Source organism: Cherax quadricarinatus, chromosome 90 (assembly GCF_038502225.1).
Source record: "Cherax quadricarinatus isolate ZL_2023a chromosome 90, ASM3850222v1, whole genome shotgun sequence".
Lineage (NCBI taxonomy): Eukaryota > Metazoa > Arthropoda > Malacostraca > Decapoda > Parastacidae > Cherax > Cherax quadricarinatus.
The window spans coordinates 487,071-500,000 of record NC_091381.1 but is presented as its reverse complement, the minus strand read 5'-3'; the positions used below and the strand labels follow the sequence as shown (position 1 = coordinate 500,000).

Sequence of the window (12,930 nt, the reverse complement as noted above, 5' to 3'; positions counted from 1 at the left end):
GATGTTATGAATGAAAAGAAGTTGGATGTCCTGGCCCTAAGCGAAACAAAGCTGAAGGGGGTAGGAGAGTTTCAGTGGGGGGAAATAAATGGGATTAAATCTGGAGTATCTGAGAGAGTTAGAGCAAAGGAAGGGGTAGCAGTAATGTTAAATGATCAGTTATGGAAGGAGAAAAGAGAATATGAATGTGTAAATTCAAGAATTATGTGGATTAAAGTAAAGGTTGGATGCGAGAAGTGGGTCATAATAAGCGTGTATGCACCTGGAGAAGAGAGGAATGCAGAGGAGAGAGAGAGATTTTGGGAGATGTTAAGTGAATGTATAGGAGCCTTTGAACCAAGTGAGAGAGTAATTGTGGTAGGGGACTTGAATGCTAAAGTAGGAGAAACTTTTAGAGAGGGTGTGGTAGGTAAGTTTGGGGTGCCAGGTGTAAATGATAATGGGAGCCCTTTGATTGAACTTTGTATAGAAAGGGGTTTAGTTATAGGTAATACATATTTTAAGAAAAAGAGGATAAATAAGTATACACGATATGATGTAGGGCGAAATGACAGTAGTTTGTTGGATTATGTATTGGTAGATAAAAGACTGTTGAGTAGACTTCAGGATGTACATGTTTATAGAGGGGCCACAGATATATCAGATCACTTTCTAGTTGTAGCTACACTGAGAGTAAAAGGTAGATGGGATACAAGGAGAATAGAAGCATCAGGGAAGAGAGAGGTGAAGGTTTATAAACTAAAAGAGGAGGCAGTTAGGGTAAGATATAAACAGCTATTGGAGGATAGATGGGCTAATGAGAGCATAGGCAATGGGGTCGAAGAGGTATGGGGTAGGTTTAAAAATGTAGTGTTAGAGTGTTCAGCAGAAGTTTGTGGTTACAGGAAAGTGGGTGCAGGAGGGAAGAGGAGCGATTGGTGGAATGATGATGTAAAGAGAGTAGTAAGGGAGAAAAAGTTAGCATATGAGAAGTTTTTACAAAGTAGAAGTGATGCAAGGAGGGAAGAGTATATGGAGAAAAAGAGAGAAGTTAAGAGAGTGGTGAAGCAATGTAAAAAGAGAGCAAATGAGAGAGTGGGTGAGATGTTATCAACAAATTTTGTTGAAAATAAGAAAAAGTTTTGGAGTGAGATTAACAAGTTAAGAAAGCCTAGAGAACAAATGGATTTGTCAGTTAAAAATAGGAGAGGAGAGTTATTAAATGGAGAGGTAGAGGTATTGGGAAGATGGAAGGAATATTTTGAGGAATTGTTAAATGTTGATGAAGATAGGGAAGCTGTGATTTCGTGTATAGGGCAAGGAGGAATAACATCTTGTAGGAGTGAGGAAGAGCCAGTTGTGAGTGTGGGGGAAGTTCGTGAGGCAGTAGGTAAAATGAAAGGGGGTAAGGCAGCCGGGATTGATGGGATAAAGATAGAAATGTTAAAAGCAGGTGGGGATATAGTTTTGGAGTGGTTGGTGCAATTATTTAATAAATGTATGGAAGAGGGTAAGGTACCTAGGGATTGGCAGAGAGCATGCATAGTTCCTTTGTATAAAGGCAAAGGGGATAAAAGAGAGTGCAAAAATTATAGGGGGATAAGTCTGTTGAGTGTACCTGGTAAAGTGTATGGTAGAGTTATAATTGAAAGAATTAAGAGTAAGACGGAGAATAGGATAGCAGATGAACAAGGAGGCTTTAGGAAAGGTAGGGGGTGTGTGGACCAGGTGTTTACAGTGAAACATATAAGTGAACAGTATTTAGATAAGGCTAAAGAGGTCTTTGTGGCATTTATGGATTTGGAAAAGGCGTATGACAGGGTGGATAGGGGGGCAATGTGGCAGATGTTGCAAGTGTATGGTGTAGGAGGTAGGTTACTGAAAGCAGTGAAGAGTTTTTACGAGGATAGTGAGGCTCAAGTTAGAGTATGTAGGAAAGAGGGAAATTTTTTCCCAGTAAAAGTAGGCCTTAGACAAGGATGTGTGATGTCACCGTGGTTGTTTAATATATTTATAGATGGGGTTGTAAGAGAAGTAAATGCGAGGGTCTTGGCAAGAGGCGTGGAGTTAAAAGATAAAGAATCACACACAAAGTGGGAGTTGTCACAGCTGCTCTTTGCCGATGACACTGTGCTCTTGGGAGATTCTGAAGAGAAGTTGCAGAGATTGGTGGATGAATTTGGTAGGGTGTGCAAAAGAAGAAAATTAAAGGTGAATACAGGAAAGAGTAAGGTTATGAGGATAACAAAAAGATTAGGTGATGAAAGATTGAATATCAGATTGGAGGGAGAGAGTATGGAGGAGGTGAACGTATTCAGATATTTGGGAGTGGACGTGTCAGCGGATGGGTCTATGAAAGATGAGGTGAATCATAGAATTGATGAGGGAAAAAGAGTGAGTGGTGCACTTAGGAGTCTGTGGAGACAAAGAACTTTGTCCTTGGAGGCAAAGAGGGGAATGTATGAGAGTATAGTTTTACCAACGCTCTTATATGGGTGTGAAGCGTGGGTGATGAATGTTGCAGCGAGGAGAAGGCTGGAGGCAGTGGAGATGTCATGTCTGAGGGCAATGTGTGGTGTGAATATAATGCAGAGAATTCGTAGTTTGGAAGTTAGGAGGAGGTGCGGGATTACCAAAACTGTTGTCCAGAGGGCTGAGGAAGGGTTGTTGAGGTGGTTCGGACATGTAGAGAGAATGGAGCGAAACAGAATGACTTCAAGAGTGTATCAGTCTGTAGTGGAAGGAAGGCGGGGTAGGGGTCGGCCTAGGAAGGGTTGGAGGGAGGGGGTAAAGGAGGTTTTGTGTGCGAGGGGCTTGGACTTTCAGCAGGCATGCGTGAGCGTGTTTGATAGGAGTGAATGGAGACAAATGGTTTTTAATACTTGACGTGCTGTTGGAGTGTGAGCAAAGTAACATTTATGAAGGGATTCAGGGAAACCGGCAGGCCGGACTTGAGTCCTGGAGATGGGAAGTACAGTGCCTGCACTCTGAAGGAGGGGTGTTAATGTTGCAGTTTAAAAACTGTAGTGTAAAGCACCCTTCTGGCAAGACAGTGATGGAGTGAATGATGGTGAAAGTTTTTCTTTTTCGGGCCACCCTGCCTTGGTGGGAGTCGGCCGGTGTGATAATAATAAAAAAAATAATATATATATATATTTATACTATATATATATATTAATATATATACTATATATATATTTATATATATACTATATATTTATATATATACTATATATATATATTTATATATATACTATATATTTATATATATACTATATATATATATTTATATATATACTATATATTTATATATATATACTATATATATATATATATATACTATATATTTATATATATATATACTATATATATATATATACTATATGTATAGTATATATATATACTATATATATATATATACTATATATATATATATATACTATATATATATATATACTAATATATATATATACTATATATATATATATATATATATATATATATATATATATATATATATATATATATATATACTATATATATATATATATATACTATATATATATATATACTACTATATATATACTATATATATATATATATATACTATATATATATATATACTACTATATATATATACATATATACTACTATATATATATATACATATATACTACTATATATATATATATATATATATATATATATATATATATATATATATATATATATATATATATATATATATATATATATATATATATATATATATATATATATATTATATATATATATATATATATATATATATATATATATATATATATATATATATATATTATATATATATATATATATATATAAATATATATATATATATATATATATATATATATAATATATATATTTATATATATATATATATATATATATATTTATATATATATATATGTATATATATATATATATATATATATATATATATATATATATATATATATATATATATATATATATATATATATATATATATATATATTTTTTTTTTTTTTTATTATCACACCGGCCGATTCCCACCAAGGCAGGGTGGCCCGAAAAAGAAAAACTTTCACCATCATTCACTCCATCACTGTCTTGCCAGAAGGGTGCTTTACACTACAGTTTTTTAAACTGCAACATTAACACCCCCTCCTTCAGAGTGCAGGCACTGTACTTCCCATCTCCAGGACTCAAGTCCGGCCTGCCGGTTTCCCTGAATCCCTTCATAAATGTTACTTTGCTCACACTCCAACAGCACGTCAAGTATTAAAAACCATTTGTCTCCATTCACTCCTATCAAACACGCTCACGCATGCCTGCTGGAAGTCCAAGCCCCTCGCACACAAAACCTCCTTTACCCCCTCCCTCCAACCCTTCCTAGGCCGACCCCTACCCCGCCTTCCTTCCACTACAGACTGATACACTCTTGAAGTCATTCTGTTTCGCTCCATTCTCTCTACATGTCCGTACCACCTCAACAACCCTTCCTCAGCCCTCTGGACAACAGTTTTGGTAATCCCGCACCTCCTCCTAACTTCCAAACTACGAATTCTCTGCATTATATTCACACCACACATTGCCCTCAGACACGACATCTCCACTGCCTCCAGCCTTCTCCTCGCTGCAACATTCATCACCCACGCTTCACACCCATATAAGAGCGTTGGTAAAACTATACTCTCATACATTCCCCTCTTTGCCTCCAAGGACAAAGTTCTTTGTCTCCACAGACTCCTAAGTGCACCACTCACTCTTTTTCCCTCATCAATTCTATGATTCACCTCATCTTTCATAGACCCATCCGCTGACACGTCCACTCCCAAATATCTGAATACGTTCACCTCCTCCATACTCTCTCCCTCCAATCTGATATTCAATCTTTCATCACCTAATCTTTTTGTTATCCTCATAACCTTACTCTTTCCTGTATTCACCTTTAATTTTCTTCTTTTGCACACCCTACCAAATTCATCCACCAATCTCTGCAACTTCTCTTCAGAATCTCCCAAGAGCACAGTGTCATCAGCAAAGAGCAGCTGTGACAACTCCCACTTTGTGTGTGATTCTTTATCTTTTAACTCCACGCCTCTTGCCAAGACCCTCGCATTTACTTCTCTTACAACCCCATCTATAAATATATTAAACAACCACGGTGACATCACACATCCTTGTCTAAGGCCTACTTTTACTGGGAAATAATTTCCCTCTTTCCTACATACTCTAACTTGAGCCTCACTATCCTCGTAAAAACTCTTCACTGCTTTCAGTAACCTACCTCCTACACCATACACTTGCAACATCTGCCACATTGCCCCCCTATCCACCCTGTCATACGCCTTTTCCAAATCCATAAATGCCACAAAGACCTCTTTAGCCTTATCTAAATACTGTTCACTTATATGTTTCACTGTAAACACCTGGTCCACACACCCCCTACCTTTCCTAAAGCCTCCTTGTTCATCTGCTATCCTATTCTCCGTCTTACTCTTAATTCTTTCAATTATAACTCTACCATACACTTTACCAGGTACACTCAACAGACTTATCCCCCTATAATTTTTGCACTCTCTTTTGTCCCCTTTGCCTTTATACAAAGGAACTATGCATGCTCTCTGCCAATCCCTAGGTACCTTACCCTCTTCCATACATTTATTAAATAATTGCACCAACCACTCCAAAACTATATCCCCACCTGCTTTTAACATTTCTATCTTTATATATATATATATCTTTTATATATATATATGTATATATATATATATATATATATATATATATATATATATATATATATAATATATATATATATATATATATATATACATATATATATATATATATATATATATATATATATATACATAAAATATATATATATATATATACATAAAATATATATATATATACATAAAATATATGTATATATATACATAAAATATATGTATATATATACATAAAATATATATATATATATATACATAAAATATATATATATATATATATATAAAAAAAAAATATATATATATATATATACATAAAATATATATATATATATATATATATATATATTTTTATGAGAGAGAGAGAGAGAGAGAGAGAGAGAGAGAGAGAGAGAGAGAGAGAGAGAGAGAGAGAGAGAGAGAGAGAGAGAGAGAGAGAGAGAGAGATAAATAGAGAGATTCGCGTGGTATCTGAAATGCAGAAATATTGAATGCAATATTTTTACTTGAAATTTATTTTTCTTAGCTTACAATGTTGGTGGTGGATTATTGATAATAAACTGCTGGACGAGACAGCAGCGATATGCTTAGTGATGGATCTAAATTATATTATAAAGTTACTTAAAGTGTGTACCAGGTTGACTCACATTAATAGCAAAAAAAGTCACAATACCGTGACTGGAACGATGCACAAATAACACGCACATAGAAGAGAGGAGCTTACGACGACTTTGTAAATTGTCCAAGTCGGACCGAAACGTCGTCGTAAGCGGGTTATTTGTGTATGACTCACACTAGTTATTATGACTTATTATTTCCGGTGCAGGATGAATCTCCATCCTGTTCCTCAGACTCCAAAAACTTTTAGAAAATGTCAGAATCTTTTTACTGACGAGATTGTGACTTTCTCGCACATTATCGACAAAGTTTGTTAGAAGATGTGATAGTCATTCTGTGTGGCACTTATGAGTGAGGAACTCGACAGTCTAGATATCCTTGGTGCTGAGCAATCCTAGAAAGTTATCCCATTAAGTTAGCTCTCTCTACGTCAATTCATTCTTAAGGAATAAGCCAGAGTGGTGCGTAAGTTTCGAATTAAGTTAAATATGAATATTGGCAAGTCTGGGCTTGTTCACCCCAGGAACATTACGTCCGCTTTTTTTGAGTAAAATATTTAAATTACTTTTAGCGTTAAATGTATAAAGAGGACCATGTGAGGCACGAAAAAATATCTCATTAAAACAAGCATTTCATATATTTTAATTTCCTAATTACCATCAGAAAATTTGGAAAAAATCTAATTATTTAACGGAAAGAATAAACTATTTTAAAAATTAAAAATGACAAATTGGCCCCTACACCCTTCATTAACACTCCTAACCTTATTTTAAGTAGGAAAAAATCCATTATTACTCACGAAATCGTAAAAATGCGATTGCCAACAAACCTCGGTACGGGTGGAATTTGAAACCATGGCGAGTGGGTCGTAAAACTCAAGGATACACTGTTACAATACTGTTCAATGTTTCACACTGACCAGAAAACTTTTCTCTAGCTATTGCACAGACACTAAAATCAGGAATGGTGTATATAAAATTATTGAGAGGTGACCTGCACATGCTTCTAGTTGCTCGAAACTTTCCGTAGATAATATAAACTAGTGATAACAATTTGAAGTCGATCGTATCAGGTCCTATCAAGATATAAACGAAAATTACAAAGGAAGACACAACAAAATGAATTGTGTCAACCACTAGAAGGTACCCAGTCAGGGATAACTAATTAATAATATCAGTCTTATAATTTTATGAAAGTCGAGGAGGCTCATTACTCTGACACTTATTTATAAAACATCATAAAAATTGCACAATAAAATCTATGGCATTTGGTATTTTGACTGTAAAATGGTATTTCCTGAAGGTTTTCGATACCAAAACAAGAAAGACAAAATTTGTTAAAGAATTGTCTAGCGCCTGGACGCCTGGTGAGCCACAGAGGCAACTTCAGAGTGTGGAACACCTGACTTATCACTTACCTGAACACCTGTGGTCGTACGGTGACGGGTTTAGCGATGAGCTGTTGAGACCGTCGGCCGTTCTGCTCAGCCTGCAGGGAAACTCAAGTGTTACAACATATTCTTATGTAAGCTGCCGACGGACGTCGCCCAGAATAAAAACTTAAAAATAATCTGTGGTGGATCTTCATGAAGAATGTTAGATAAGGATGACTGAATACTGTGAACCATTTTGGAAAGTCTCTTTCTGCCTTTCATGATGATGATGACTATGGGACTTAATTTGAAGATCTCTGAAGAAAAATTGTAAATTTTCAGGTGACCTATTTTAATGCTTCCTCAGGAACAAATGCAAGAGTATACGGAGGCTACTGGACAAGTAGACCACAGTCACTGGACGAAGTAACGGCCACCCAACTACACTAAGCTTTGATGGCCCGACCAGTTAAAATATAAAAGTTAGGCTTCTTACAGCTATAATATAAGGTAATATAAAGGTGTATAACAACGGGGTAATATTAGGGTACAAGTACTCTAGGGTCACGTGCGTACACATGGACACTTGGTTAATTCAGTATTCTATGGTTAATACAGCACTCTGTAGTTAATGCAGTACTCTGTGGCCAATACAGTACTCAGGGGCAGGCAGTACAGTACTCAGGGTTCAATACAGTACTGAGGTTATATAGAGCCTGATTTCTCAGGCTTTGTATAAGTTCATTAAGTTCAATGCTTCCTTCTGTAGGTATACTTAATTGGTCTGTATAGTCGCCAACCGTTATGGGTGTTTGTCCAGTGGCTGTGTCTATCCACTCAATAAGAGGGCCTAAATAGTCGCTAAAACTGTCTATTCAGCCACTAAGGGTATCTATCGTGCTGCTTAAGGTGTCTATTCATCTTTCTAGTCAATAAATGTATGTATCCAATCGCTAAAGCTGCCTATCCAGCTGCTGAAGGTGTCTATAACTGCTAAAGTCTCTCGCATCGTCCAGGATGCCCATCCAATCGCTGAAAGTCTATCCATTTGCAAGGATGTCTATCTAGTCGATAAAGATATCTATCCAGTCGTTAAGATTATCAGTCCAATCGCTAAGGGGCCAGCAGGGTACACTTTAGTCAACTTAATATTCATGTACCATGGCACATACTTTCTGGGGCCTACCTAGTACTCGGTTTTCAGGTCTACTGAGTAGGCACGGCAGCATTCAGTTAACAATGTACTAACGGGGTCTTCCCATTACTTCGGTGGTCTGTGGGGGATACTGAATGCTCAGGAAGCCTGTTCTAATGGTGTCTTTTTAGTATTCATAAGTTTTATGCAGTACTTATGGAATATATTCAGTAATAATGGAATTCATTCAGTACTCGTGGGGTCAATCCAGTATACGTGGAATCTATTCAGTACTCGTAGGGCTTATTCAGTATTTCTTGGGTCTAATCAGTGTCATCGGATCTATCTAGCACTGGCTAGGTACATTCAGTACTCACAGGATCTACTCATGAGTCATAAGGTTAATTCAGGACTCACCAGATCTACTTACGAGATCTACTCACGAGGACTATTCCATACTCATGCGGTCTTTTCGGCATTTGCGGGGGTCTATTTAATATTAATTGGGCCTATCCAGTACTCACGGGATCCATCCAAGAGGTCACTGCACGTGGGAACGAGGCAGTATACTAGAGTTACTCACCACTGGGGTGTCGAAGAAAGCCTGCTGGGAGAAATGAGAAGAAGTGAGAGCCTGTTGCTTGGGGCTGGTCGACTGGCGGAAGAGGGCTCGCTGGTTGCCGCTTCGATCCCCGTCCTCGAACTAAAATATACATGTAAACCGTGACAAAAACATTCCGCAAGTTTCCTAATAACTGAATATCAAAACACTGTCCGATGAGAAAATGGTCTGCAAACGCTTTTCACAGGCAATATGGAGTCTTCATCAGTGGCATGAAGAACTAAAAGAAAAATGTGAGGAAATGTGCGCGCGTGTATAACATTATATATATATATATATATATATATATATATATATATATATATATATATATATATATATATATATATATTTATATATTCTGTCTTGCCAGAGGCGTTCAGATACTACAGGTTATATGCTTCTACAAATTACTAGTATCCACACTCCTTCAGAGTGAAGGCACTGTAATTCCCACCTGCAGGACTCGTGTCCGGCTAACCGGTTTCCTTGAATCTCTTCACCAAGACGCAGCCATCAAGGGGAAAAGATAAAAGGAAAACCTTGATGGTCAGGTTGATGATGGACACCGACGCGTAAAAAGCGATACTAAACATAGGTAAGAATGCCTGGAAATTCTGATGTAAACATCGACATATTTCTGTTATCTGTTATGCATAATTTTTTTTTTGTTACGCATGTATGTAATGAATTAGAGTTACAGAAAGATGCATAATATACCTGTGATTGTCAGGTGATATATATCATTGGATTCTTAAAGCTAAAATAGTCAAAACATTTATCATAAGTTTTTAAAAACTTAAGTGACAGCTCATCTTCGTGATCAGAACCTCAAAATTAACTTAAAACAGACATCAAGTCTTATCAGTCAAAAGAAAACAATACGGCATGACTCACAGGCCTGGCGGTGTGGTGGGTCTGGGAGGAACTGAAGGTGTGGTCGAAGCGAGGGTCGAAACTGCTGAAAGGCGAAAAGAAGCTTCATTGGGTAGAGAAATGGTACATGTATGACACTGCGACATATCTAAAATGTACGAGGGCACGAGGATAATACAGTAGAGGCAACCCTGCCACCAGAGGACAAACTCAAACCATTGCCAAAAAATTTTTTACACTGCCATATCAAGTAAATCCCAGCCACGAACAACTCAGGCAGGAGGATCCCCAATGTGTTTTCACAATGCTTTTTAAGACAGTTGTTTATTTTACGTTGTAACAACTTCACAAGGATGTGTTGCAGCTGTAAGTACTGCTCGAGGGAGGAAGAATAACAATAAATGGTTGATGAAGGGGAAAGGCGGAGGAGAGGAAAACTGGGAGTAATGGGAAGAGGGAAGGAGGGGAAGAAAGGGAGGGAGACATTAGACAATGAAGAAAGTGTTTAAGTCAAAAGGAGAACACTCATGTGGAGAGAACATTCGTGTGAATGCGTGGGCATCACGTGACGGAGAGAACTTTCATGTGACTGAGAGAACATTCAGGTGATGGAGTGGACCTACCCGACGGATGGTGTGAGGGCCTCGGTGGCAGCCCTGGATGAGCTAGTGCTCTGGGTCCTGGGATCAGTCACCTTGACCGTGGAGACACCGGAGCCACCAGAGGACGGGTTGCAGTCCACGTTGCGAGGCCAGTCACACGTCTCCAGCTCGTGGCTGCAACAATAACAGCAACAATTATATCTTCTCTAGGAGAACTAAACCCGAGAGGATTATTTCTGAGACCAGGATTAACCTATATGAATGTTGCTAACTGGATGTTACTAACTGAATGTTGCTAACTGGATGTTACATACCGACATGGTGAGTACCTGACCATACGTCTGAAAGACAGACTAAGGACTTAACACCTGGAAGACATCTGTGAGAATTTACCTATACAGCTGGTAAACATTGTGAGGTAGTACCCAAACACCTGCAAGACAGGGTGAGGACTTGACTATGCACCTGCAAGACAGGGTGAGGATCTGACCATACACCTGCAAGACAGGGTGAGGACCTGACCATACACCTGCAAGACATGGTGAGGATCTAGTTATACACCTAAAGATAAAGGGAAGGACCTACCAATATATCTGTAAGACAGGCTGAGGACTGTCTTGCTCCAGTTAGACGCATGTAGACACACCTGTATACGAGTCCTCCGGTACAGGACTCCTGAAGTGCTCCACCGAAGACGCAGACGTAGTACTGCGTGCAGTCCGTCGGGTGAGGGTAGTAGCCGAAGTCCTGCGGACAGTTAAAGGAGGCTTGGCTGGACTTGCTTGCCGAAATTCGTTGTCGTCGCCGACCTCCGCCGCTTATAGACCGCTGCTGGCATGCCGCGAGTCCTGAATAGAGAAGCAAGCATCAGATGTGTTCCAGGTGTGTGTGTGTGTGTGTGTGTGTGTGTAGTTGTCTGTCTACTTCAACACTATTCATCTGATTCTGTTTTATATTATGAATGATTGTAGCAATTACTGCTTCCACTTTCAATAGATTCCATTGATCAACCACTTTATTTGATTTTTTTCATTATTTCTTCAGTTCCATGTTTTCTCTTATTGCAGGTAGTAAGAAACTTGATTTATTATTTAATTTTCAATTTATTAATTTAACTATAGTCACAATATCTTCTCCTTTTCTCATTTTTTTTTTACCTTCAATCACAACTCAGATTCATTAATTCTGGTAGCCATTTTGTAACACTTCTTTGGATATGAGTTATAAATGGCCAGGGAAGCCATTTATAACTCATATATTTGTAATCTATAATGTAATTGGCAAATGTAGCAGGAGCTTTTAATTTTATTTATATGATCTTCCGCTTACACTTTTGGTTACTAATAACTCCCGGATCTCTCTCTCTCTCTTTAAAATCTTAGGACTTCGTCACACAGTCAATATTCATAGAGTTTTATTTTTAAAATTTTCATTATATGGCATTTATAGACATTAAATTCCATCATCCATCTCTCACTCCATGTTCTCAGTTTATGCTGATTTTCTTGTGAAGATTTACAGCCCATTTTATAATTTGTTTTACATATTACTCAAAATTCTTTCCGGAAAATAATTATTATAAATTAAAAGCATTATTGGGCAAACACAAATCCTTGTGGCACCCCACCTGTGACATTTACCAATGCCAACTTGTCAGGAGGTCAGAAGCCCTTTAATAATTTTAGACGCTATCAAGATTACTGGTCTCATATCTGCCTCATGAACTACTGTTCATGAGACAGATATGAGACCATTTTTTACAAGATAGGAGGACCCATTTTTACAAGTCACTAGGACCATTTTTTGCAAGTTAGGAGGAATGGTTTGAGACTGGACTGTTGGGGCGATGATCCATGGAAACACTTAAAGTATATATTTCCTACACGTTAAGTGAATGGGAAAAATTTATATGATAATAAAAATTTAATTAGCACTTTGAAAAGTTCCAAACGTACACAAGAAGGTTAAATACTGAAAGTGAAAAATAG

The 12,930-nt window shown here is 37.4% G+C and overlaps 1 protein-coding gene across 21 annotated transcripts in view; it reads right to left on the bottom strand.

Moving 5' to 3' along the window:
• Positions 1-12,930, bottom strand: part of Cda5 (Chitin deacetylase-like 5) — a 339,947-nt gene that overhangs the window by 50,193 nt on the left and 276,824 nt on the right. For 19 of the 21 annotated variants that reach the window (XM_070104251.1, XM_070104253.1, XM_070104256.1 and 16 more), the window contains exons 3-7: positions 11,589-11,790; positions 10,964-11,116; positions 10,362-10,425; positions 9,447-9,566; positions 7,774-7,844 (exon numbers count right to left, since the gene is read on the bottom strand). In XM_070104251.1, coding sequence (XP_069960352.1) covers positions 7,774-7,844; positions 9,447-9,566; positions 10,362-10,425; positions 10,964-11,116; positions 11,589-11,790 — 610 coding nt within the window. The remainder of the gene's footprint in view (positions 1-7,773; positions 7,845-9,446; positions 9,567-10,361; positions 10,426-10,963; positions 11,117-11,588; positions 11,791-12,930) is intronic. The other 2 variants (XM_070104255.1, XM_070104270.1) reach the window with 1 other exon arrangement.